The 24,948-nt window shown below is 50.0% G+C and overlaps 1 protein-coding gene across 1 annotated transcript; it reads left to right on the top strand.

Annotated features, from left to right (window-relative positions):
* The first annotated feature begins 13,969 nt into the window (after nucleotides 1-13,969).
* LOC308480204 (BPTI/Kunitz domain-containing protein-like) lies at nucleotides 13,970-23,057 on the top strand. The gene is made up of 5 exons (XM_081011651.1): nucleotides 13,970-14,121; nucleotides 17,016-17,192; nucleotides 18,081-18,221; nucleotides 19,125-19,292; nucleotides 19,905-23,057. The coding sequence occupies exons 1-5, from the start codon at nucleotides 14,037-14,039 to the stop codon at nucleotides 19,913-19,915; spliced, it is 582 nt and encodes a 193-aa protein (XP_080867777.1). The 5' UTR covers nucleotides 13,970-14,036; the 3' UTR covers nucleotides 19,916-23,057.
* Nucleotides 23,058-24,948: the final 1,891 nt, after the last annotated feature.

The following is a 24,948-nucleotide window of genomic DNA, read 5'->3' as shown; positions in this document are numbered from 1 at the left end:
GCGACACGCTCAGCAGATTAAATCTCAGTTCTGGAACCAGGTAAACATCACTTATAGTCAAGTTCAGACTCTCAAGATACACAGTTCCAATTCCTGTTGCTTCCAACTCTTGACCGTTGGCCTGTTTCACAGTGAAGCTTTGCTTCTTCAACGTCGAAAACAGCCCTCTGTGCGGGCATATATGTTTTGTACAGCCCGTGTCGATTATGAACGAGTTCCCAACATCTGGCGTGGTTCCTTTCGCCATCATAGCCTTTGCAGGTTTCACCTGGCACTTGGTACGGCTTTTGCCTGACGCCTCAGGCTTCGTAGAGCTGCTCTTTGCTCCTCTTGACTGGCGCGGCTTCTTACAGTTTCGCTGTAGATGCCCAGTCTGTCCACAATTGTAGCATCGGACAGCACTCAATGCTACTCCATGCTTCCCAGTAGCATCATCAGTGGGGGAATTAGAACTCTGTTCTTCCCTCCCCCTGTCAGCAACACCCATTGCACCTTATTCAGGAACACCAACAGTTCCAACAGCCACAGTTCCTGCACTCTCCCCTCTGGGGTCAAAGCTCTCCTCAGCTTTCGTTGAGCTCTTAGGAACTTGGCCAGCATCATCTTGGCTCACCCCTTCTGGGGTAGTTATCCATCCAGACCCTGATGAATAACTGTCTCTGGTCAGGGGAGATGAGTTAGGCAAGTCTCCCCCTTTCTTGGCATCCATCTTGAAGCCAAGCCTCTCTCACTTTGTCAAACAAACTGTAAAATCCAACAGTTGTTTTTTTCTTTCTCACGCAAACTGCAAGTTGTTTACGCCCTTTTGCACCTGGCAGCTAAACTCTGGCTGCGATGAAAAGTCCCTCCAAGAGCATTGTAAACTTCGTAGCCAAAACATTCTCTGGTTTTGTTTCGCTTTCCCAGGCTCACTATCACAGTCCAGCCCCTTTGCCAGTAACTTTCCAACTTTCCGTTACTTAGCAACAATGCATTTCAATAGGACTTCTTATCTTAACCACAAGAATTTGTGGAATGCAGGCTGAGCTTCGAAGCTGCAGGCCTCTTCTCCCGGAGCTTTTGTTTTCTTTGAAACGCAGCTCCGTGTGAACCAGTGAATTAATCGGACTGCGTTCACACTTTTAGCCCGAAATGCAGCATACCTTGAACTCCGTTGCTTGGAAAACACTTCTTCTTTCCACCAGCTGTCTGTTGAGCCTCTGGCTTCTTTCAGATGCTTGCCTTCTTCCTTGGAGCAGAGGAGGACAATCCACCAGCCTCTCATGCAGAGGTCGATGGATCGAAACCATCCTCTGCTACCATATGTCAGTATCATCAGCCCACAGGCAGAGGTACCTGGCCTCCCCCGAGGCAATTGAGCGAGATACTGTGTGTTTACCGTCCGTCTGCGACCCCGGCAGGCTAGGTAAACAAACCCGGCGATCCTCCTCAAACGTGAGAAGAACACACCCTCTGCTTCTCTCTCCCTCCCTGCATTCTCCCAGGGAGGAGAAATGAGACAGACAGGAGTCCTTTCTACATGTTTTATTCCTGTCACTCAACAGTACATAGAAATGTGACTGCACCCTTCAGTCTCCATCAGAAGAGTCACAACACTCCTCCCCTGTACTTCCAGCACAGGTCATATGACACACTGAGCTAACATCCGGTGCTCAGTACAGAGAATAGGCTCCACCTTTTCTCCAGCAGTACATCTGCACTGTTTTGCATTCCAGCCATCTGGAGCTGGCTTTTGCCTTGGTGCTTTTTCCCAACAGTCAACAGCGGAGGGATTCAGATGCTGTTGGTCCTGAGCTCAAGAGAGAGGGGGTCGCCAGTTGCATATTCCGGCATTGCAAGGGGGGTTGGACTTGATGACCCCCAGGGTCCCTTCCAACTCTACACTTCTGTTATTCTATGACCCTCTTTCACCTCCGTTATGCCGCTAGGCAGGAGCTCTGGGCCGTGAGGAAATACACAATCGCTTTGAGGTCCTCTCCCCTAGCATGGAAGACGAAGAGCAGACTCCATTTGAGGATCTCTCCCTCATTACAGTCGATCAGATATATGAAGACGAGCAGCAAAGTCAGTCCTCAGGGAATGTGCAGGCGACCTTGGAACGGACAGCTCACGGAAGAACCCCGACCAAACCTAAGAGGAGGCATGTAGTGGTGATAGGGGATTCCCTACTGAGGGGAACAGAAGCAGTGATCTGTGGGCCTGACAAGATGTCTCGGGAAGTGTGCTGTCTCCCCGGGGCTAAGATCCAAGATGTAACTGAATGACTGCAAGGAATCATAAAACCCACTGACAAATACCCCTTCCTCTTGGTTCATGTGGGAACCAATGACACTGCAAGCAATAGCCTCCAGAAGATCAAAAGAGACTACGAGGCTCTGGGCAGGAAATTGAAGCAATTAAATGCACAAATTGTCATCTCATCTGTCCTCCCAGTTGAACGACGTGGCCCAGGGAGAGAGGGAAAAATAGTGGAAGTGAACAGCTGGCTTCGCAAATGGTGTAAACAGGAACGGTTTGGATTCTTAGATCACGGACTGCAGTTTCTTGAAGATGGACTTCTGGCAAGCGATGGGCTGCACCTCACAACGGTTGGGAGAAATGTTTTTGCCAAGAATCTCAGAAACCTCATCAGGAGGGCTTTAAACTGACTAATGTGGGGGAGGGAGACAGTGCTCCTGAAGGTAGGAGTCTATCAATTGATGAAGATGATCATCCAAATGTCATAGACCAAATGGAGCAAACAGCACGCAGACCTAGTGGTGGGAGGAAAAAATCCTTAAATAAGAGACACGGGGGAATGATTAATGGACTTCAATGTCTGTACACTAATGCGCAAAGCATGGGAAATAAACAAGATGAGCTTGAGCTCTTGGTACAGCAAACTAAATATGACATAATAGGCATCACTGAAACCTGGTGGGGTAAGTCCCACGATTGGAATGTAATAATGGAGGGATACAATCTATTTCAGAGAAACAGACCAGACAAGAAAGGAGGAGGAGTGGCGTTATATGTCAGGGATGTGTATACCTGTGAAGAGATCCAAGATTTAGAACCTCAAAGCCAAAGTGAGAGCATTTGGGTCAAAATTAAGGGAGAGAAGAATAACAGTGACCTCATTGTGGGAGTTTACTATAGATCCCCAAGCCAAACAGAGGACATAGATGATGTCTTCCTGCAACAGATGGCCAAGCATGCAAAAGGAAGGGAGATAGTAGTAATGGGGGACTTCAATTACCTGGATATTTGTTGGATGTCAAACTCAGCCAAGAGCATAAGGTCAAACAGATTCCTCACTGGCCTTGCAAACAACTTCATTGTCCAGAAAGTGGGAGAAGCAACAAGAGGAACAACCATTTTAGATCTGGTCCTAACCAATGTTGATGACCTGGTTAGTGGGGTAGAAGTGGAAGGATCATTAGGCGCGAGTGATCATGCTCTTCTGAAGTTTACTATACAGCGGAAAGGAGCAGCCAAGCATACTAGGACTCAATTTCTTGACTTTAAGAAAGCCGACTTCCTAAAACTTAGGGAAGTGCTGGGTGAGATCCCATGGACAGTAATACTAAAAGGAATACTAAAAGCCAGCATGTGTAGACACAAAGTCAGAAAAGCTAAAGCACAGAATGAACTCAGGCTTGCTAGAGAGGTTAAAAGCAACAAAAAAGGCTTTTATGGGTATGTTCATAGCAAAAGGAAGAACAAAGAAACAGTGGGGTCACTCAGAGGAGAAGATGGTGAAATGCAAACAGGGGACACAGAAAGGGCTGAACTCCTCAATGCCTTCTTTGCCTCAGTCTTCTCCGATAAAGAAAACAATGCCCGACCTGAAGAATTTGGAGCAAATGATTCAGCAAAGGAAACACAGCCCAGAATAACTAAGGAGATAGTACAAGAATACTTGGCTAGTTTAGATGTATTCAAGTCTCCAGGGCCAGATGAACTGCATCCAAGAGTATTAAAAGAACTGGCAGATGTGATCTCAGAAGCACTGGCAGTCATCTTTGAGAATTCCTGGAGAACAGGCGAAGTCCCGGCAGACTGGAGGAGGGCAAATGTTGTCCCTATTTTCAAAAAGGGGAAAAGAGAGGACCCAAATAATTACCGCCCAGTCAGTCTGACATCAATACCAGGGAAGATTCTGGAGCAGATCATTAAGCAAACAGTCTGTGAGCACCTAGAAAGGAATGCTGTGATCACCAATAGTCAGCATGGATTTCTGAAAAATAAGTCATGTCAGACTAACCTGATCTCGTTTTTTGACAGAATTACAAGCCTGGTAGATGAAGGGAACGCAGTGGATGTAGCCTACCTTGATTTCAGCAAGGCATTTGACAAGGTACGCCATGATATTCTTGTAAAGAAGCTGGTAAAATGCGGTCTTGACAATGCTACCACTCAGTGGATTTGTAACTGGCTGACTGACCGAACCCAAAGGGTGCTCATCAATGGTTCCTCTTCATCCTGGAGAAGAGTGACTAGTGGGGTGCCACAGGGTTCTGTCTTGGGCCCGGTCTTATTCAACATCTTTCTCAACGACTTGGATGATGGACTCAAGTGCATCCTGATCAAATTTGCAGATGACACCAAACTGGAAGGGGTGGCTAACACCCCAGAGGACAGGATCACACTTCAAAACGACCTTGACAGATTAGAGAACTGGGCCAAAACAAACAAGATGAATTTTAACAGGGAGAAATGTAAAGTATTGCACTTGGGCAAAAAAAATGAGAGGCACAAATACAAGATGGGGGACACCTGGCTTGAGAGCAGTACATGTGAAAAGGATCTAGGAGTCTTGGTTGACCACAAACTGGACATGAGCCAACAGTGTGACGCAGCAGCTAAAAAAGCCAATGCAATTCTGGGCTGCATCAATAGGAGTATAGCATCTAGATCAAGGGAAGTAATAGTGCCACTGTATTCTGCTCTGGTCAGACCTCACCTGGAGTACTGTGTCCAGTTCTGGGCACCACAGTTCAAGAAGGACATTGACAAACTGGAACGTGTCCAGAGGAGGGCAACCAAAATGGCCAAAGGCCTGGAAACGATGCCTTATGAGGAACGGCTAAGGGAGCTGGGCATGTTTAGCCTGGAGAAGAGGAGGTTAAGGGGTGATATGATAGCCATGTTCAAATATATAAAAGGATGTCACATAGAGGAGGGAGAAAGGTTGTTTTCTGCTGCTCCAGAGAAGCGGACACGGAGCAATGGATCCAAACTACAAGAAAGGAGATTCCACCTAAACATTAGGAAGAACTTCCTGACAGTAAGAGCTGTTCGACAGTGGAATTTGCTGCCAAGGAGTGTGGTGGAGTCTCCTACTTTGGAGGTCTTTAAGCAGAGACTTGACAACCATATGTCAGGAGTGCTCTGATGGTGTTTCCTGCTTGGCAGGGGGTTGGACTCGATGGCCCTTGTGGTCTCTTCCAACTCTATGATTCTATGATTCTAAGGCAGCAGGGAAGGCAGCCCCCACAGGCCTCTGTTGCTGGACCCTGGGACTTTGTCCAGGCCAGGCCACGGTGGCTGCGTCCTCCTTCAACGGGCGGAGGTTGTAGGGCTTGTGTCCCACAAGGGATGGAGGAGCAATGGAGGAATCTAGGGGGGCCTTTGAAACACCTCCCCCTTGCAGCTTCTCTCCCAGATAAGCCCACTTCTGGTCTGTAGAAGGGGGGCAAGGTTGGGGGTCAAGGCATGGGGCGCTGTACAAACATATGCTTAAGAGAGGCATTGTCCTTGCCACATCTCCAACGCTCAGCTCGGGGAAAGCCACATAGCTGTAATAAACGAAAAATCTGCCCTTATTCCTTTCTGGGGGGACACAAGAGCCCTTATAGAGTCCTTTGTAGGTTCTCCATCGGTCGGAGGAAAAACAGAGGCCAACCAGAGAATATTGAGAAGCAAAGCAGCTCGTAAGCCTGATCTTTATTGAACTGTTGCAACAGGGTCCTCCCCTCACACGCAGGAGGAGGAGGACCCAGAACCAAGGTGTGCCCATCCTTATATAGACATTTTAAATTGCCCACCTTGGAGTCAAAGACCACCCCCAGATACATCATACCTACATCACAGAAAGGTCGGTCTACAACAGAAATCTGAGTGCGTTGTTTACCTCCTGTCTGGCAGGTTACCTGTTAAAGGTCACTTGATTGGATACTCTGGGGAGCCTGGCCACTCTTTTGTAATGACTTCCGGTTATCAGGACACTAGATGTCTGTTGGTGCAGCTTAGAGTAGCATTCCCTTTCTCCCTGCTGCAAGATGATTCAATCAGATTAGAGAACTGGGCCCAAATGAATCTCAACAGGGACCAATGCCAGGTTCTGCACTTAGGCAAGAAGAAACAGGTGCACGAATATAAGATGGGGGATACCTGGCTTGCAAGCAGTACATGTGAAAAGGATGCAGTGGTCTTGGTGGACCACAAGCTTAGCATGAGTCCACAGTGTGAAGCAGCAGCAAAAAAAGCCAATGCTATTCTAGGCTACATCAACAGAAGTAGAGTGTCCAGATCAAGGGAAGTAATTTGTTGTTGTTGTTTAGTCGTTTAGTCGTGTCCGCCTCTTCCTGACCCCCTGGACCAGAGCACACAGCTGTCCATGGAGGTGCAGGTCAATTCTGTGTCCAGGGCAGCTGTTTATCAGCTCCATCCGATATGCAGGCTGAGACCCTCCCTGCCCGCAGACTGTCTGGCCAGAGTGGTGCATGCTCTGGTTATCTCCCGCTTGGACTACTGCAATGCGCTCTATGTGGGACTGCCTTTGAAGGTGACCCGGAAACTGCAACTAATCCAGAATGCGGCAGCTGGACTGGTGACTGGGAGCGGCCACCAAGACCACATAACACTGGTCCTGAAAGACCCTCATTGGCTCCCAGTACGTTTCCGAGCACAGTTCAAAGCGTTGGTGCTGACCTTGAAAGCCCTAAGCGGCCTCGGTCCAGTATACCTGAAGGAGCGTCTCCACCCCCATCGTTCTGCCCAGACACTGAGGTCCAGCTCCGAGGGCCTTCTGGCAGTTCCCGAGGGCCTTCTGGGGGTTCCCTGCAAGAAGCCAAGTTAGAGGAGGTGACAGAAGCTGAAGCAGCAACAGGTCTTAGTGAGCGGGGAGAGTTTACGGCAGAGAGAAGTCCAAAATTAGAGGCAGAAGTGGAGGGTTGACAGGTGGGGAGCCTAGAGGCAGAGATGAGGCAGGCTGCTGAAGCATCCAGGGGTCTCTCCCTCCTACTGTGACCCGATCCCCTTCCCTGACCAGAAGCGTTATAAAGAGGGCGAAGCAGAAACAGATGCGTTGATGGAGTCTCAGATTGCTTGGGAAGGACCCAGTGGGGAGGAGGCTTAGGCACATAGCTGTCAGCTTTTCCCTTTTCTTGCGAGGAATCCTATTCAGAGTAAGGGAATTTCCCTTAAAAAAGGGAAACGTTGACAGCTATGAGCTTGATCCAGCAGGCTTTCCTTATGTTCAACATCCTAGGAATCCCAGCTTCCCTCTCACAGGCATGCATACATAATTTTATTTCTATGACACCTTTCCACAGTTCAAACTATGCTCAAGGCAGCTTACAACATGGAAAAAACTACATGGCAGCAACATAGCAAAATTAGCCATAAACAATCAATGAAACATCCAAAAATGCACACCCAAAGGGAACAATCCCCACAATCTGCAGGGGAGAAGGAGCGGGAGGCCAAGACTAGTTACAAGGCTAGAGAGGAAAACCCTAACTCTTGGTCTGATGTCTTGCCTATAGAGTCCTTGCAGCCGGAAAAACTCCAGGTTGAGGATTACTCCTTCAGTCTGGGAGTGGAGCTACCTGAGGACTTGGAGACAGTATTTCGCCTATATGACAGGTGAAGCTAGAAGGGGGGGGGGGCGGCAGCACCCCTTCCCATCCGGAGTGGAATTAATTTGGAGATGGTGTTGGACTTTCAGAGGAAGAGAGGGGAACTAGTCCCGTTGTATATCAAGGGGGGCTGTGTGGGGAGAGTCTCTTCCTTTAAATTCCTGGGAGTTTACCTTAGTGAAGACCTCACTTGGAAAAACAATATAACGCAGGTGGTAGAGACTCCTTTTCCTCAGGCTCTTGCAAAAGAACAATGTTAAACAACAATTGATGAACTCCTTTTACCAGTCCTTTCATATTGTATCACAGTGTGGTACGTTGGCTTGACAGCCACAGACAAAAAGTCTCTACAGAGGGTGGTGAACACAGCACATGATATCATGGGCTGTCCCCTGAGCCCAACAGATGACATCGCAAGGGATTGTGGCCTTAGGAGAGCAAGGGAAATTCTCAGGGATGATTCACACCCTGGCTATCACCTCTTTAATCTTCTACCCTTGGGCAGGAGATATAGAAGTAGAATCAGTCGTACCAACAGGCTAAAAAACAGTTTCTATCCGTGGGCTGTTAGGCTGCTGAATGGAAAGTAATACAGTGGTGCCTCGCAAGACGAATGCCTCGCAAGACGAAAAACGCGCAAGACGAAAGAGTTTTCCGTTTTTTGAGTCGTTCCACAAGACGAATTTCCCTATGGGCTTGCTTCGCAAGACGAAACATCTTGCGAGTTCTTGCGAGTTTGTTTCCTTTTTCTTAAAGCCGCTAAGCCGCTAATAGCCGTGCTTCGCAAGACGAAAAGACCGCAAGACGAAGAGACTCGCAGAACGGATTAATTTCGTCTTGCGAGGCACCACTGTATAGTGCAACTGACTTTTGGGATTGGTGTGTTGTGCGACAAGCACACACAGTGCAATGAGATTGAGTGTTGGGGGGGGAGGCTTGGTTAATTTCATTGTACACAGGTTGTACATTGACAATAAAGGTATTATTATTATTATTATTATTAGCCATCTGAACAGCTGAAAGAAAGTTTAAATCTCTCTCTCTCTCTCCCTCTCTCTCTCTCTCTCTCTCACACACACACACACACACATTCTCTGCCAAAAGCCTTGATAGGCACCCTAAAGCAAAGACACACACCCCCGCCCATTTGACCTTCATCTCTTCTCAGTGCCAGCACTCCCACTCAGAGCCCATGTCCCACTCAGAGACATATCTGGGATTCAGCCCTGGAAAATGGCATCCAGGGGTCATGTTCAGCAATCGGCAAAATGTCTGGGAAAACCTGGACGTATGGCAATGGCGGGGGGGGGGGGCGTGTTGTGCCAAAAATGTCAAAAACGCTTTAGAACTCTTTTCTTTCTTTGGAGCTCTTCCCAAAAAACACCATTTGGTCCAAAAAAAATAAAAAAACTCAACAACTTCGGGCAAAAGAGAGAGAAAAGAAATCAACAAATATGGTGACCCTAGTAGTTCCTCTTCAGAGAACCCAAGAGCATTTCTCCTTGTTCCCCATGCAGAGTCTGCTTGTTCAGACAGAGCCAAAGAGACCTTTTTAAAAACCATTCCCAATTCTGGGAAGGCGCAATCCTAGGAGGAGCAGGTGTAGGCAAGGGGGGGGGCTTCGGAGATCAGGGAAGCCACAGTCACTCCCCATGCAGGGGGAGCCAGCGCCTAGTCACGGAAACCACGTCTGCACAGCTGCTCCCAGTGGGTGACCTAGCTCTGATCAGGCTGCAGTGAAAGCTTTAGGTCTGGAAGATCTCAGGGGTTCCCAGCTCATCACTTTCCTCCCCCCAAACAATGGCAGGAATCTTGATGGTGTCCTGGATGCTGAGGAGCAGGTCACATTCATCCAAGCATTCTCTGGGACTATCACTGAAGAAGAGATTGCAGAGCTCATGGCGGATGGTGACCTAGACCTTGATGGTTTGATTGACTTTGATGGTGAGCGGCTCAGCCCCGCCTGACCTTCTTGGGAGCTGGAGGGGGGATGTCAGGACAGCTCTGTGCCCCTTCTGCCAGCCCCTCAAGCCCCTCTAGCCCCACAGGCTCCCTGTGCCACTCAGCAGGGACCACGAGACTTGCAGCCTCCTGAAGATGGCAAGGGAAGATGGCAGGCTGGTCCTCTTTCGTCGGCTGTCTGCCAAATGAAATAGCAAGTGGCATTTGATGACAGCTAGCCTCTAGTCTGTGGGAAGAATAGTTTACAATCCAAAAGGGTTTCTGCACCTGTCAGCAAAAATCCACATTTGGATAGTCAGCTGCTTTCTGGTTTTAAGGAGAAAAGAAGGAAAGTTGATGTTTAAAGGGCTGGATTTGGAACAAAAAGCTTGGTTTATGGTTTGTGATAAGAAAGATTTAAACGGACAAGGGAGTTCTATGTGTTAGGAATTAGTGGGTTAATTTTCATCTCTTTTTGATGAAAGTGCTCTCTAGAAAGCAAAACTAACATTTCAAACTGAAATTTCCTCCCTGGGAAAAGAAGTTGTTTACTTTAAATGAAAACAGGGGGCAAGAAGAAAAGGGGAACCGTGGGGTGTCAGGGCTCCCTGGCCCAATCCTGCTTACAGACTGACCCTTCTTCCATCTTCCCCTACAGAGTTCAAGGTGTTAATTGATGGTTAGTTGTAGAGGGACCCAAGAAATTCCTGCTAAGCTGGGGGGCACTGCCAGCAACCAAACCCCCCATCTCCTGCCTCTGCTCCCGCTGCCAACCTTTGCCTCGCCTCGCCTTGAGTTTTGTGGATAATCATCAACCCCAAATCTGTGAAGGTTATTTTCTTTTAAAAGTAAATAGAAGGCACAAATTGCAGAAAAATAAAAGCAGCAAAACGCATAATGGAAACCCAGTTTCGTGATTTGCTGGGAGTTTTGCATATCTGAATTTGGTACGTAAGAAAGGAAATCTCTCCAAAGAGCATAGAAATGAGTTGAGAAATGATAGCTCTCCCAGAGAGCTGAGAGACCTTGCGCTGCCAAACCCAGTTCTGGAAAAGTGGGCCCTGCAGGGTTCAAGGGGCCTCCTCTAAACCACAGCCCAGATCACTGCAAAGCGGGGCAGAAGGGAAACTCACTCCTCCAGAGCCCCGAGGGGCCAAGGGCTCCGCCCTCCGCTCTGCGGGGCTTTGCTCAGTGAATCAGGGCCTTTGTCAAGAGTGATGATGACACAGAAGCCACAGACACCCCACTAGTCCTTCTTGGCCCCAAAGGTGCTCCTTAGGAGGAAAGGGATTCCGTCAGACGGTGGAGGAGCTGGAAGGGGGATTTCCCCAGAGCCACCTCAGAGCAAGCAGGCGGAGGCTTCTTCCCCAAAGTCAGCAGCGGAGGGATTCAGATGCTGTTGGTCCTGAGCTCAAGGGGGAGGGGGTCGCCAGTTGCATATTCCGGCATTGCAAGGGGGGTTGGACTTGATGACCCCCAGGGTCCCTTCCAACTCTACACTTCTGTTATTCTATGACCCTCTTTCACCTCCGTTATGCCGCTAGGCAGGAGCTCTGGGCCGTGAGGAAAGAAGGCAGCAGGGAAGGCAGTCCCCACAGGCCTCTGTTGCTGGACCCTGGGACTTTGCCCAGGCCAGGCCACGGTGGCTGCGTCCTCCTTCAACGGGTGGAGGTTGTAGGGCTTGTGTCCCACAAGGGATGGAGGAGCAATGGAGGAATCTAGAGGGGCCTTTGAAACACCTCCCCTTTGCAGCTTCTCTCCCAGATAAGCCCACTTCTGGTCTGTAGAGGGGGGGCAAGGTTGGGGGTCAAGGCATGGGGCGCTGTACAAACATATGCTTAAGAGAGGCATTGTCCTTGCCACATCTCCAACGCTCAGCTCGGGGAAAGCCACATAGCTGTAATAAACGAAAAATCTGCCCTTATTCCTTTCTGGGGGGACACAAGAGCCCTTATAGAGTCCTTTGTAGGTTCTCCATCGGTCGGAGGAAAAACAGAGGCCAACCAGAGAATATTGAGAAGCAAAGCAGCTCGTAAGCCTGATCTTTATTGAACTGTTGCAACAGGGTCCTCCCCTCACACGCAGAAGGAGGAGGACCCAGAACCAAGGTGTGCCCATCCTTATATAGACATTTTAAATTGCCCACCTTGGAGTCAAAGACCACCCGCAGACACATCATACCTACATCACAAAAAGGTCGGTCTACAACAGAAATCTGAGTGTGTTGTTTACCTCCTGTCTGGCAGGTTACCTCTTAATGCTTACTTGATTGGATACCCTGGGGAGCCTGGCCAGTCTTTTGTAATGATAAATACTTTGTTCCTGAGCCAAGTCACAGGCTCACCTATTCATACACAGACATACCCTTAAGAATACCCTTATGAAGGAAAAGACAATGGGGAGGCTCCTCCATTTGACCTTGCAGAGAAAACACCTGGTCAGCCTGGGAGTCAAAATGGCTCCATGGCTGCTCTCCTGTGCAGCCTCAGACATGTGGCCTATACATCTATGTACGTGTTTGCTTGGTACATTTATGAACCTTTATTATATATGTAAGACCTTAATTTATTCATTTCAGAGCCAGGCAGACATTTCTCCAGATTACACAAGGACCTTTGTGAAGGGAAAGCTGGAGAGTCCTGTGCCGCCCTAAAGACGACAATAGTTACTATGGCAGGAATGGTTGCGGTCAAAAGCCAGATGCCTAGCCTCTGGAAACAGACAAAATAGTTGGGTGGGTAGAAAAAACCTCACTGGGTAAACTGGTGTCTCCCTGATGGGTCATGGAATCATGTACTGTTGGAAGGGACCACAAGGATCATCTAGTCCAACCTCTTCCAATGCAGGAATCTTTTGCCCAACGTGGGGTTCAAACCCACAACCCTGAGATTAAGAGCCTCACGCTCTACCGGCTGAGCTATTCCAGGGATCTTGAAGTTACTCAAGTGCTTTTAGCAAACAAGTGGTGTCTTCAGTGCGGGTCCCTGCTCTCTGGGACAAAGGGTGCTGTTCAGAAGAGCCGTGCTGGGTGCATCCCCCAGCCCTGAAGGCTGACCTTCCCGTTGACTCCAGCGAATGCCACACAACTTGCGTCATGGTTACAGCCCCAGGACCCTGGGTCCAAATGCTGTTGTTGCTGCTGAGAAATAGCTCCCAAGCGCTTGTGGATGACCCACTCTTGGCCTGTGAGGCCCCCAGGGGAAAGAGCTGGCTGGTAGCAACTCTGGCGCAAGAGGAAGTTTGCTGCAAGCGGAAAGGTGGTTGGGATTCTGTCAGGTGAAGGAAACATTTGACACCAGAGGTGATTTTCCAAACAGTTCCTGGCAAGAGGAGTGGAACACGGCTCCCTGGCGAACTCTCCTTCTCGGAAGGTTTCCAAGGACAGGTTGGATGGCCATCTGCCAGGGATGCTTTAGCTGCGATTCCTGCCCTTTGGGGGGTGGACTAGATGTCCCCTGGGGTCTCCTCCAACTCCACAACTCTAAGATTCTATGAGCGCTGATGAGCTAAAAGAAAGAGAGGCTGTGTGTGACCCAGGAACCTGTAATCTTTTCCATGAATTTGTCTTTCAAAGCCGTCTGGGGATGGTCCCTGTTCCCTGTAGCAGTGAGTTCCATACTTTAACTCTGTGCTGCCTGAAGAAGTGAGCGAGGAAGGATGGAGCCTGCTCCTTGTGCCCTGCTGGGGGCTGATCTTCCCCCAGACAGACAGTGGCCATGGGGAGTGTTTGGGGTGGGGGTCAGGGAGAGAAGGCAAGGAGGACACCTTGCTGGCAGGACAGTAGCTGCCCCACCCCACCCAACCTCCAGAGAATCCAAGGGGGGGGCTCCTGCTCAAGCCTTTTTCAAGCAGGCAGGATTCCATCGTTCCACTTCAGAGAGAAATTATACTTTTTTTAGAAGCACACGTCTTTGAAAGCATGCTTTGACTTGCAATGTTTATTTTGAAGAGAGAGAAAATATCCATCTGGAACTTGCTCCATGTCGGAGCCCCACGTCAGCTTCCTACGAAATAGAAGCACACAAACAAACAAAATTTTGCTTACTGGTTCCTGGAAATTACCGTAAGTGTCACTGGGAAAAAAACCATCTGGACCAGGAGCCAGCAGCAGTGACTGGCTGTGATCCACCCAGCTTCTGTCCCAGCCCAACCCAGGGGAGGGAGGGGGGAGGGAGGAGGGAGGGAAGACTATATCTGGCTGCTGATCATAGCCCTGAGCACCATTCAGAGCTGCCTCCCAGCAGGAGCACCATGACGTCCACCAGGTTCTCCTTCTTCTCTGTGATGGGTCCCGTCCTCATCCTCTGGGCTCAGCTGCCGTCGGTGCCCGCCCCATGTGAGTTTGGGTATTACTTGGAGGGGTGAAGAATTGGGGAGGTTGGGGAGTTGGGGAGCATGCTTGGTGAGCTGTGATTCCTACATCGCAGGGGGTTGGGCCAGGTGTCCCTTGGGGCTCCTTGTATGAGGGGCATGGCCTTAACTGGTGATAGCATGCCAGGGTGGGTGGAGCCCACCTGCCAGGGCTAAGCCTAGCCTGAATTTGAGGGATTCCACCTGCCTCCCCAGTCACAGCCCTTTGCCCAACACCCCCAAGAAGCCTGGACATGAAGGTGACTCTCGCGATCCACAGCACCCTCACATGCTCAGAGAACCTCCCACACACCCAGTTGAGACGCACAGGCCCAGAAGTTTTGCTGGGACTCTGCAGGTTGGGTGGACAAGCCCTGAATTTGAAGATCTACCTGCCTGAATGTTTCAGGTTGGTCAGTGATGGGCAGCAGCTGGTCAGTGAGCTGCCTCCCTTGGTCCAAACAAGCAACAAGGCTCTTCATTTACACCGTAGAAATTCACTTCTGTGCATTGACCATAAGAAACTGTGTGATGGGATTTGGGCAGGGTAGGGTTCAAATTCGGGAGCTTCAAAGGGGAAATTTGATTGTAGTCCTCAAATGACAAAGCCCAACCCCAAATTCTGGTCAGAGTGGAGGAGAATCTGGCTCAGGAGAGAGATGAGGCAGATATATGGCTGACTAGACAGGCAATGGCAAAAGTTTATGATGTCCTTTCCCTCTTTAAATAAGGGTGGGGACAACAAAGGCTCTTTCGCCCCCTTCACCCTCTAAGCTGCTGAAAGGAAGGGCTTGTCCACACTTCCGAAAGTCGTGCCTAGAAAGCTCAGCTCTTTAGCACTGAATCCAAACAAATGGCAACCCATGAGAAACCCCATTGCCATTCATCCCGATTCAGTGCTAAACCACAGGTTTTCCTAGGGGAACAGTGGGGCAAGCAGAGGTGAGCCCCAAGAGAGGTTTGGGGGCTCATCCAGAAGTGGGGTTTTGTGTAGGAGGGCTGTAGGCAGATTCTTGGACTCTGCATTTAACAAGAATCATAGAACTGTTGGACTGGGCCCTCCAGGGTCCGTTAGTCCATCTCCCTGCATTGGAGAAATTACATTTAAAGCATCTATAACAGACGGCCATCCAACCAACCTCTGCTTTGAAACCCTCCACAGCTCTTACCGCTAGAAAGTTCTTCCCTAAGGGTGCCACCCAGCTGTTGCCGTGCTTCTGGCTTCCGTCAGTGGACCTTGAGGCTCTAGCAAAAACAAAGCAACCTGAGGTTTTCCCATGCCAGATACAGCCCATCTCTGAGCAGAGGAAGGTGGAGGTGCTGGAGATGATGGTGGGACCTCCTGGCAAGCTCTGAAGGGTGTCAGCGTCCTGGAAGAGAGAAGCCGACTCCAGCCCCCTCTGACTTCCAAAGCAGCCTGTGCCTGAGTGTCTGCAAGTTGGGTCTTGTGGGGGAAAGGGAAGGTTCAGGAAGCCAAGCAATGAATCACACGGCCTTTGATACTCTAAAGGGAGTGGGGCTTGGGTTAGGGGGTGGTTAGGTGTTGAAATCCTATGCGTCTCCCAAGGTTCAGATGTAACAGATGATGTCAGCCTCCTTGGAGCAAAAGACAAATGACTCACGGATGCCTGGAGCCTGCCCTTTCAGAAGGGTGATGATGATGCCTAGAAAAACTTCCGGCGGGCAGGGAGACTTCCATACTGGGGCAACACATTCTGGAATAGCGTTGTGTATCCGCCACCTGAATCAGCTCTGGGTGGCGGGAGGTGTCTACTTTTGCATTCTTACAACTGGTTCTCCTGCATTCCTGTGGGCTGTGGAGTGTGTGGAAAATCCTTGCTTGTCTAATGGTGCCATGAGGCTGCCCTCCAGGTTGGCACAGACATGTCAAGTTTCCTATTGTTCTCACCTGTGGCCCCCTCCCATTTTTCCATGCCTCTGGGGCCAAAAAAAATGAGCTTCTCTCTCTCTCTCCCTCTCTCTCATTAGTCAGACAGCCTGATCATGCAATGCCCCACCTTAAAGCCTTCTCCTGCTTTCCTGCCCTGTCCCAGACCTAGTCCCAGCTCCTCACTCTTCCCTTCAGAGTCCTCCTCCCTCTCTGGGTCTCTCTGTTCTTCTCTCCTGAGAGATCCAGTCAGGGGTGTAGGAAGGGGGGGCGGTGGGGATGGACTGCCCCGGGTGCCCTCACTGAGGGGATGACATTCAGCACGCCATCCACCCATGACTCCCAAACCTACCCCAACCCCTCCAGGGTAAGGGGCAGAGCTACGCCGTTTTGCTGGTGGCATTCCCCGCTTCCCCCTTTGTTTTGACTGCTTGGGGGAGGCTTGGGGGTCGTGGGTGGGTGGTACTGACTGTCCTCTATGGGCACCTTGCTCCGCTGCTGGCTGCAGGGTGTGAGCGCTGCTCCGGACCCCGAGTGGCTATCCCTCGCCTGGGAGGGCACCCTCCGTACCACACACCTACCACAAACCCCTCGGGAACTCGCCCGCCCTGGGCAGCGTGGGCATATGCTCTGCCGCTGTTGCCAGTCACCTCCAGTTCCTCCATCATTGGATTCCTGAAGGTCTCTCCCTGGAGATATGGCAGGGAAGAGCAATGGACTTTGAGTGTCTCTTAGCAACAGACGAAGCAGAAACAGAGGAGTCAGCCACTGGTCCATATTGCTCAAGATTGTCTCCACTGATTGGCAGTGGCTTTCCATGTTTTCAGGCAAGGGAATGATTCCTAGCCCTACCCAGAGATGCCATTGGAGGCTGAACCAGGGTTTTCTTCGCCCTAGCTAGATTTCTTGTCTTCCTTGTAAGCTGCTTGGAGGCTGTGCTGCGGTCAAGCACTGTACAAATTCTGTTGACTTAAGAGAGATCAATAATACAGTTTCAGACGTGTGCAGCACATTTCCAAAGGACTCTGACCGGTGTGGCGACCCCAAACCACGCTTCTTCTACAACTCCACCTCCAAGGCCTGCGAGCCCTTCACCTACAGAGGCTGCTCGTGGTACCGCAACCGCTTTTACACCATCGAAGAATGCCAGCGCCACTGTGGAGGAACTGGTGAGTGGGGGTGAGAGGGGGGTGGGCCCAGCTGTGGGAAAAGACCCCGACCCTCTTGACTGACAGACACCCACCCACCCAGGCATCTCGAAGCACAGGGGGCGCTTGGGACCTGGGTGGGGGGAGCAGGTGTCCTGAACTTCTTCACCTGCCATGTAGATGTGGTCAGGCATAGATGTGGCTCAAAGGGTTGCCCCACTCATCCCAGCATCCCAGAGTCGAGGGGCAGGCCTGACGGGGACCCATCACTCAGCATCCTCCTAGAAGCCCTTCCTTATGGAGGGGGATGGAAAAGAGGCGAGGGAACACACTAGGTGTGCGTGAAACTCTGCCGGGTGTGAGAAAGTGGACAGAGATTGTCTTCTTCTTCTTCTCCAGAACTTCATGGAGTCAATGGTGAGAGATTCAGGGCAGACAAAGGGAAGGGGTTTTTTGCACACAGCAAATAGCTGAAATATAGAATTTGTTCCTGCAAAAGGAATTGACAGCCACCAACTTGGAGGGCTTTAAGGACTGAGCAAATTCATGGGGAGGATGAAGCTACTAGCCACAAGGTCCATGCATGACCTCCCCTGTTGATGGAGAGAGTCAGTCTTGCTCTGATGTCCTTCATGCAAGCTTCTCCATTGGGGCACGTGGCTGGCCTCTGTAAGAACAGCTGTGTCCAGCAACCAGGATCCTTGAGAGATATTAAGAGGGCTTTTCTCTATCGTTGATGAAACCTCCCCACCTCCTTCCCACCTCCTTGCACCCACCATTCTGCCCCTTTTGGGAATGCTCCTTGAAGTTGAAGACTCATGATCAGGGGTTGCAGAACAGTGGCCTAAGGTTCCCCCCCCCCCCACATCATGCCCAACGACAACCCTTGTTTTGCTCTCTGTGTTGCAGAAAAGCCTGGCTCCTGCCTCCCCAGTCCTCGAAACATCACCCTGGAGTGCTTGGCCAGCTGCCTTCATGACGGAAACTGCCCGGGGGATCAGAAGTGCTGCTCTTATGGGTGCGCATTGCGCTGCTCTGAGCCCGTCAAAGGTGAGACCCAGAGGTTGCTGGGGGAGGTGGGGGGCTACTGGTACCCTTCAGAGAAGTGGCCTCTGTCAGGGATGATTTAGCTGCTACTCATGGGCTCTCAATAATGCTGGGCAGCTGTGAGAGCAGAGTGGTGCTTCTGCAGCTGGAGCAAGCACTAGAAGGTCTGCTTTCCATTGAGTGTGAGACTAATTCTCAGGGCTGTGGGTTCAAGCCCCACATTGGGCAAAAGATTCCTGCATTGCAGGGAGTTGGACTAGATGACCCTCGTTTCCCAGTCTAAACAGACTCAGTTCCCTCAATCTGCCCTGAATCTTCCACCAGTTTGACTGGATGACCCCATCAGGTTCTAGGATTCTGAGAGATGGAGAAACCTACCTGTTTTCTCCCCACATTCTGTCATGAGTTTCCCCAGCCACTCTGGGCGGCTCCCAATCAAGTATTAAAAACAATACAGCGTTAAATGTTAAAAACTTCCCTGAACAGGGCTGCCTTCAGATATCTTTTAAAGATAGGATAGCTACTTATTTCCTTCACATCTGAAGGGAGGGCGTTCCACAGGGTGGGCACCACTACCGAGAAGGCCCTCTGCCTGGTTCCCTGTAATTTGGCTTCTTGCAGCGAGGGAACCGCCAGAAGGCCCTCGGAGCTGGACCTCAGTGTCTGGGCTGAATTATGGGGGTGGAGACGCTCCTTCAGGTATACAGGACCGAGGCCGAATAAATTTCTATACAATCTGGATAGTCCTGTCGCTATAACTCCCACAAGGAATTATAGCCCCAGATGTTTCGACCTTTCTTCACAGGGGAGTTGCTCCACCCCTGTCCTCCTTCTGAATCTTCACAGAGAACGTAGTTAAAGTCTGTTTCTCTCTCACTCTTCCTTCCTCTCCCTTTGCCATCCCAGATATTTGCAAGCTGCCTCCGGATTACGGTCCCTGCCATGGCAAGTTCCGGAGCTGGTATTACGACGAGCGTGACCAAAACTGCAAGAGGTTCATCTACAGCGGCTGCCTTGGCAACGAGAACAAATTCAAGAAGCGCAAGGAGTGCCTGGCCAGGTGCAAGCCAGCAGGTGAGCAGGCTGGAGACCCAGCAGGGAAGGGGGCTATCGATGGCTACTAGCCAGGGTGACTAGGCTTGACTAGGTTAAAAGAGGGGAAATGGCCAGCGGAAATACGAGAACAAAATGAAGACAAGTGTACGGAAGAATGGAAATTCTTTTCGGCCTCTTTTAAAAAGGATGATAGCAAATGAAATTGCAAGCAGGGTCTTGCAGCGTAAGCAATGGAAGGCTAGCAAGAATGAACTAAATGAAGAAATGTGTAAGTTTTGCATTTCAGGAATAAACATCAAGAATGCAAGGATGGGAAGTCGAATTGCTAAGAAATGTGGATAAATTGATTTGGCACAAAGTTTATAAAACCGATAAAAAAATAAATAAAAAAGCAGAAAGTACAAGCAGGAAGCTTTGAGTTAACGTACGGATGCAGGACTGATTCTCAGTATGTTACAGAATGAGTATGTTACAGAAAGTTCTTGGCAGTGACTGGAAGGGAATGATCCACTTCCAGTTGACTGCAGAGAAGCCATTTCTCAAAGGCACAAAAGTGTAGAAGCCGCCTTAGGCGGGAAGGAGTCCCCGCCGATGGCACAGTGTTCTGACAATGCTTTCCTCTTTTTCCAGGGCCTTCCTAAGTCTTCCTCGCTCACCCACTGCCTGGCCCAAGGCCCTCAACCTGGCCAGCCTGCAATGGCCTCATGCCAGAACAGACGGCCCCTCCGCACGCATTGCACAGACAATCCGGGTGTATGAATGAATCAATGTTTCCGTGAAGTGATGACAAATGTCTCCGCTGCTGCGAGAAACTTCCTGGTGGTTGACGTGTGCTTCGCCCAAGGGGGCGTGGCATTGCTCCCGGTGGGGTGCAAAGGACTGTCTGCATTCTCCAAGAGCTTGCACCCTTCTTCGTATGAATGTCCATGCTGGCATGTGGCAGATGAAACCAGGCAGCCAATGGCGCTTGCAGAAACTCTGGTATGAACTCTCAGAGGAGGAGGAGGAAGAGGAGGAAGAGGAGGAAGAGGAAAGAGAGGTCTGGCTTCCTTGCTGCCACCTCACCTGAGTGCTTCCTGGGTGCTTCTCCCCACCTGCCACCACTAGCCTGTTCTTCCACAAAAGCACACTCAACTGGAGGGCATATAGAATCATAGAACGGTAGAGTTGGAAGGAACCCAGGAGTCATCTAGCCCAATGCCATGAAATGTAGGAATCACAGCTCAAGCATCCCTGAGAGATGGCCACCCAACCTCTGCTTGAAAATCTCCAGTGAAGGAGTCCACCACCTTCCAAGGGAGTCCATTCCACTCTCCAGCAGCTCTTGCCACCAGAAAGTTCTTCCTGATGTTTAGACAGACTCTCCTTTCCTGTAACTTGGATCCATCGGTTCAGGTCCTATCCTCCAGAGAAAAAGGAAACGAACCTGGTCCCTCTTCCATGGGACAGCCCTGCAGATATTGGAAGATGGCTCTCATCTCACCTCGCCGTCTTCTCTTCTCCAGGCTAAGCATCCCCAACTCCCTCAACCATTTCTCACAAGACTTTGCTTCCCCTCCCTTGACCCTCTTGGCCACCTTCCTATGCGCACCTTCCACCTTGTTGGGGTCTTTCTGGAGCGCTTTTGCAAATGTGAATGAAGAGCAACTGCTGTGGCCAGCGTTCGAGGAGAAGGTATAGCAGCCCATGCAGGGCTTCCCTTTCATGGTCCAAAAAGCTGTAGTGTTCCCAAAGCAAGGAAGGATTAGACTCTGATTAATAGAATACACATGAGGCTTGACAAGCAAGACTCTGGGAGGAGGTGCCAATAAATAATAATTCCTCTCCACCCCTCGGCCCAGGTCATTTTATTCACGAAAGAACTTTTTACACAGTGTTCGTAAGAACCAATCAGATTTCCTCTAAGCATTTCAAAAAAACCCACGTGGGGACAAAGGTAAAAGTTAAAATTACAAAAAGCTAATTTGAGCATGCATAGTAGTCCAGAGTAAATAAAATAGGAAACAAGGAATGCATTCAGCAACCCTGGAGGTCATAAACAAGCGATAAACAGGAGAGGAAGGATGGCAAGGAAAAATTAGGCATGTTTATCACCTCCATGTGATACTATTTCCTGGCCCTAAGATTAACAAAACCAAGGAAAGGTACATCAAAGCCATCTACTATCTTTATGGCCCAGGATGCCTGGTGAAGCAACTGGCCTGTGTGTTTAGAAAGCTTATACGTGCCTGTCAGGCGTAGAGAAAGCAAATGGCAGAGATGGAGAGGCTTCTGGGATTCGATCAGAAACTATTGTCAATGAATCAAACCCAGTCAACGCAATGCTTTCATCGCGGACACCATGGCTTGCTCCATATTTCATAATTCCTCATAGCAATCCCACCTGACCCCCACACTCTGGATATCTGCACCCCTACAAAAAGCCACAAAGGTGAGGGGTGGAGAAGAGGGGTCAGGTTGTGTTGGCAGGCAAGCAAGGCTTGAATCACGACCTTTGTAGGGGATGCTGAGGTAGCAAAGAGGACACAGGAAGGCAGAGAGGAACAGAGTGACAGCGTCCCCTCCAGCCTCCTTTTGAGGAACCTTTTGAGGGCCACATTCCACCAGGGGTAATCTCTTGGGAGCCACATACCAGGGATGGGAGGAGACTGAAGTTAAATGTGGTCTCTCCCTTCCCTTCCTTCCTTCCTTCCTTCCTTCCTTCCTTCCTTCCTTCCTTCCTTCCTTTCTTCTCTCTCTCTCTGCATGGGGAGGGGGGGTTTTTGCCAAGGTCCCAGTCCATGGAGAGAGGGGGGGTTCACCCCAACCCTCCCCAGCTGCCTCTCCAGTGGAAATCCCCCACCCCATGCATGGGAGGGCAAGGGGGGGAGGCAGAGCTGAAGGGGAGGGGCATAGACAGCACCCTAAGCTGGGGGCAAGGGGCCCCCGGTCTCTCAGCTTCCTTCCAGGGCCTCTGGCAGAGAGCTGTCCTTTCCCATTTCCTGACATTCATTTTTATTTTTTAAAAAGATATTTATATACCATTCACCAGGTGAACTTTGCAAAGCAGTTTACATAGGGATATGAAAGCAATAAGCCTCAATAAAGCACCTTTAAGTTATTTAATAAAACAGCCAAGGCAAGCAACAAACAGTATTTTCATTTATTTATTCTCGGAAGCTCAGCTGTCTCCCTGCAGCCCCGGGGAGTAGCTTGCTAGGAAGGAGAAGCTGCTTCACATGGAATACTGGGAGCTGCCGGCTCTTGCGGGATCACAGAATTGCAGAGTCGGAAGGGACCCCCAGGTTCATCTAGTCCAACCCCCAGCAATGCAGGAGTCGCAGCTAAACAATTGCTGCTTTTAAAACATCCTGGGGGTGTTCCTGGGACTTTCTGCAAGTAGTCCTTCTCCAAGACTTAAATGGCAGAGGGGCTTCATACACTCACAGATCAACTGTGGTCCTATCTGAGTCCAGGGATTTCATGTTTTGGGGCAGATCAAGGGGGGCTGGGGAAGGGGGTAGGCGCTTCATTCTGGGTGCTCCCTGGGTGGCTCCATCCCTCAGTCTGGAGCCCCTCACACACCTCAAGAGGTTCCTGGGGGGGGGGGCCTCTGCCCCAGTTGCTCTCCTTGTCCCTCCTTCTCTTGCTTAACCTTATTGGAATCTTTGTTCAGAATTGTTTCGCTTAACAGTGTGATTTTATCATATCATTGTAACATTGTCTTTGGGGGGATTGGAGAATTGTATTTTTGAAGGGGGGTTTCTACACTCAAGCTTTATAAAAAATAAATTATGAAATAAATATGGTGCTTTTATATTGTTGGTATTGTAATGGGGGGTGTGTGAGAGAGAGAGAGAGAGAGAGAGAGAGAGAGAGAGAGAGAGAGATGCCTTGGGTGATGTGTACCTATCTTAAATAAAACCAATCAGATTCTCCCACTTTTCCATGGCTGCAGGGATTGAACTCCTTATATGTAGTGGAAGAGCCGGCCGTGCTTCTCTGGGGGTCTTTTGATGGAGGAGAGGCTAATATGGAGGAGAGGGACCCACGGCTGCTGGAATGACCACGGTGTGGCTGCTGGTGTGTCAGACCCAGGGATGCCACGCAGGTGTGGTTTCAGTTTTGCTCTTAATGTAAATCCGATTTTGATGAATGGCAAAACTCAGTCAGCAGGAGCCGTGAGAAGCAAAGGCCTGCTTTGGCCAATACATCATCAACTGAACAGACAGGCGATTGACAGATTCATCAGATCCTGCAGCACCAAAGCAAAGGGTCTGGTATCTGCCAGGAAAGGTGAGAGGTGTTTGAAGTATGGGGTCCTGCTCCCCCAGGTATAGATTTACGACACTTACTGTATTTTTCCGTCTATAAGATGCCCCCATGTATAAGACACCCCCTATTTTGGAGGACTCAGATTTAATGGGGGGAGATGGCCCAGAGTATAAGACGCCCCCTAATTTTTGACATTATTTTTAGGGGGGGGAACCTAGTCTTATACACAGAAAAATACGGTAGCAGCAACTGATGGGTTTAGAAGAATGCAAGCAGGCTGTTTTTGAAATGGCCACTACAGACAGCGTCAGAAAAGGCTACTTTGGTCATTGGTAAAAGGGGAAAAAAGAAAGCAAGTCATCATCATCATCATCATCTAATATTATTTATACCTTTCCATCTGGCTGGGTTTCCCCAGCCACTCAGGGCGGCTCCCAAAAGATTAAAAACAGAATAAAACATCACACATTAAAAACCTCCCTAAACAGGGCTGCCTTCAGATGTCTTCTAAAAGTCTGGTAGTTGCTTTTCTCTTTGACATCTGGTGGGAGGGCGTTCCACAGGGCAGGTGCCACTACTGAGAAGGCCCTCAGCCTGGTTCCCTGTAACTTGACTTCTCGCAATGAGGGAACCGCCAGAAGGCCCTCGGTGCTGGACCTCAGTGTCCAGGCAGAACGATGGGGGTGGAGATGCTCCTTTAGGTATACAGGACTGGGGCCATTTGGGGCTTTCAAGGTCAGCACCAACACGTTGAATTGTGCTTGGAAATGTACTGGGAGCCAATGAAGGTCTTTCAGAAGAGTAGCTTTACAGTGCTGCCCCCTGGTGGTTACCTGCTGCACAATGCTCCAAAGGGTTGGCTGAGTCAGGATGATGATCCAGAAGAGGCTCCAGAGGGATGGAGGACTCTCTGGTGGGGTTGGGCAGGCCACTGGGGAGGAATCTGGAAGCAGGGGGTGGCGAGGGCTTCCTTAAGCTGCTGTCCCATCTCCTCTGCCCCCCACGACAGGAGCCGGGAATTCCGCCTCCCTCTCTGTCTACAGCTCCTTCTCTGGGAGATGCCTTCAGATACAGGGAGGAGCACTTGCCCCATTAACTATGTCCAGCAGGAGTCGGAAAAGAAGGGAGCAGGAGGCTCCATCTGGGACCAAGTGGGATGAGGTGCCCAAGAGCTGTTTCCACCTGCTTCTCTGCTCAACTGCAACACAGCACACAGTATCTTCATATAGGCTGTTATGTACTGAGTTGAAAAGGATCCAAAATGCAGCAGTCTGATTGGTCCTAGAACAATGAAGAGGTATGATTGGTCCACAGGAGTCACCCAATCCAGCTCCAGGTGGAAGGGAATCAGCAACCTGATTGGCTTATAGGTGAATCCCAGAATTAGCCAATCACGTGGGGCCCATTGTGTAAATAATGT

Source organism: Podarcis pityusensis, assembly GCF_964106645.2.
Source record: "Podarcis pityusensis genome assembly, chromosome: 6".
In the NCBI taxonomy this organism is placed as follows: domain Eukaryota; kingdom Metazoa; phylum Chordata; class Lepidosauria; order Squamata; family Lacertidae; genus Podarcis; species Podarcis pityusensis.
Note: the sequence above shows the minus strand (reverse complement) of the source record. Positions and strands in the feature narration are given on the sequence as shown.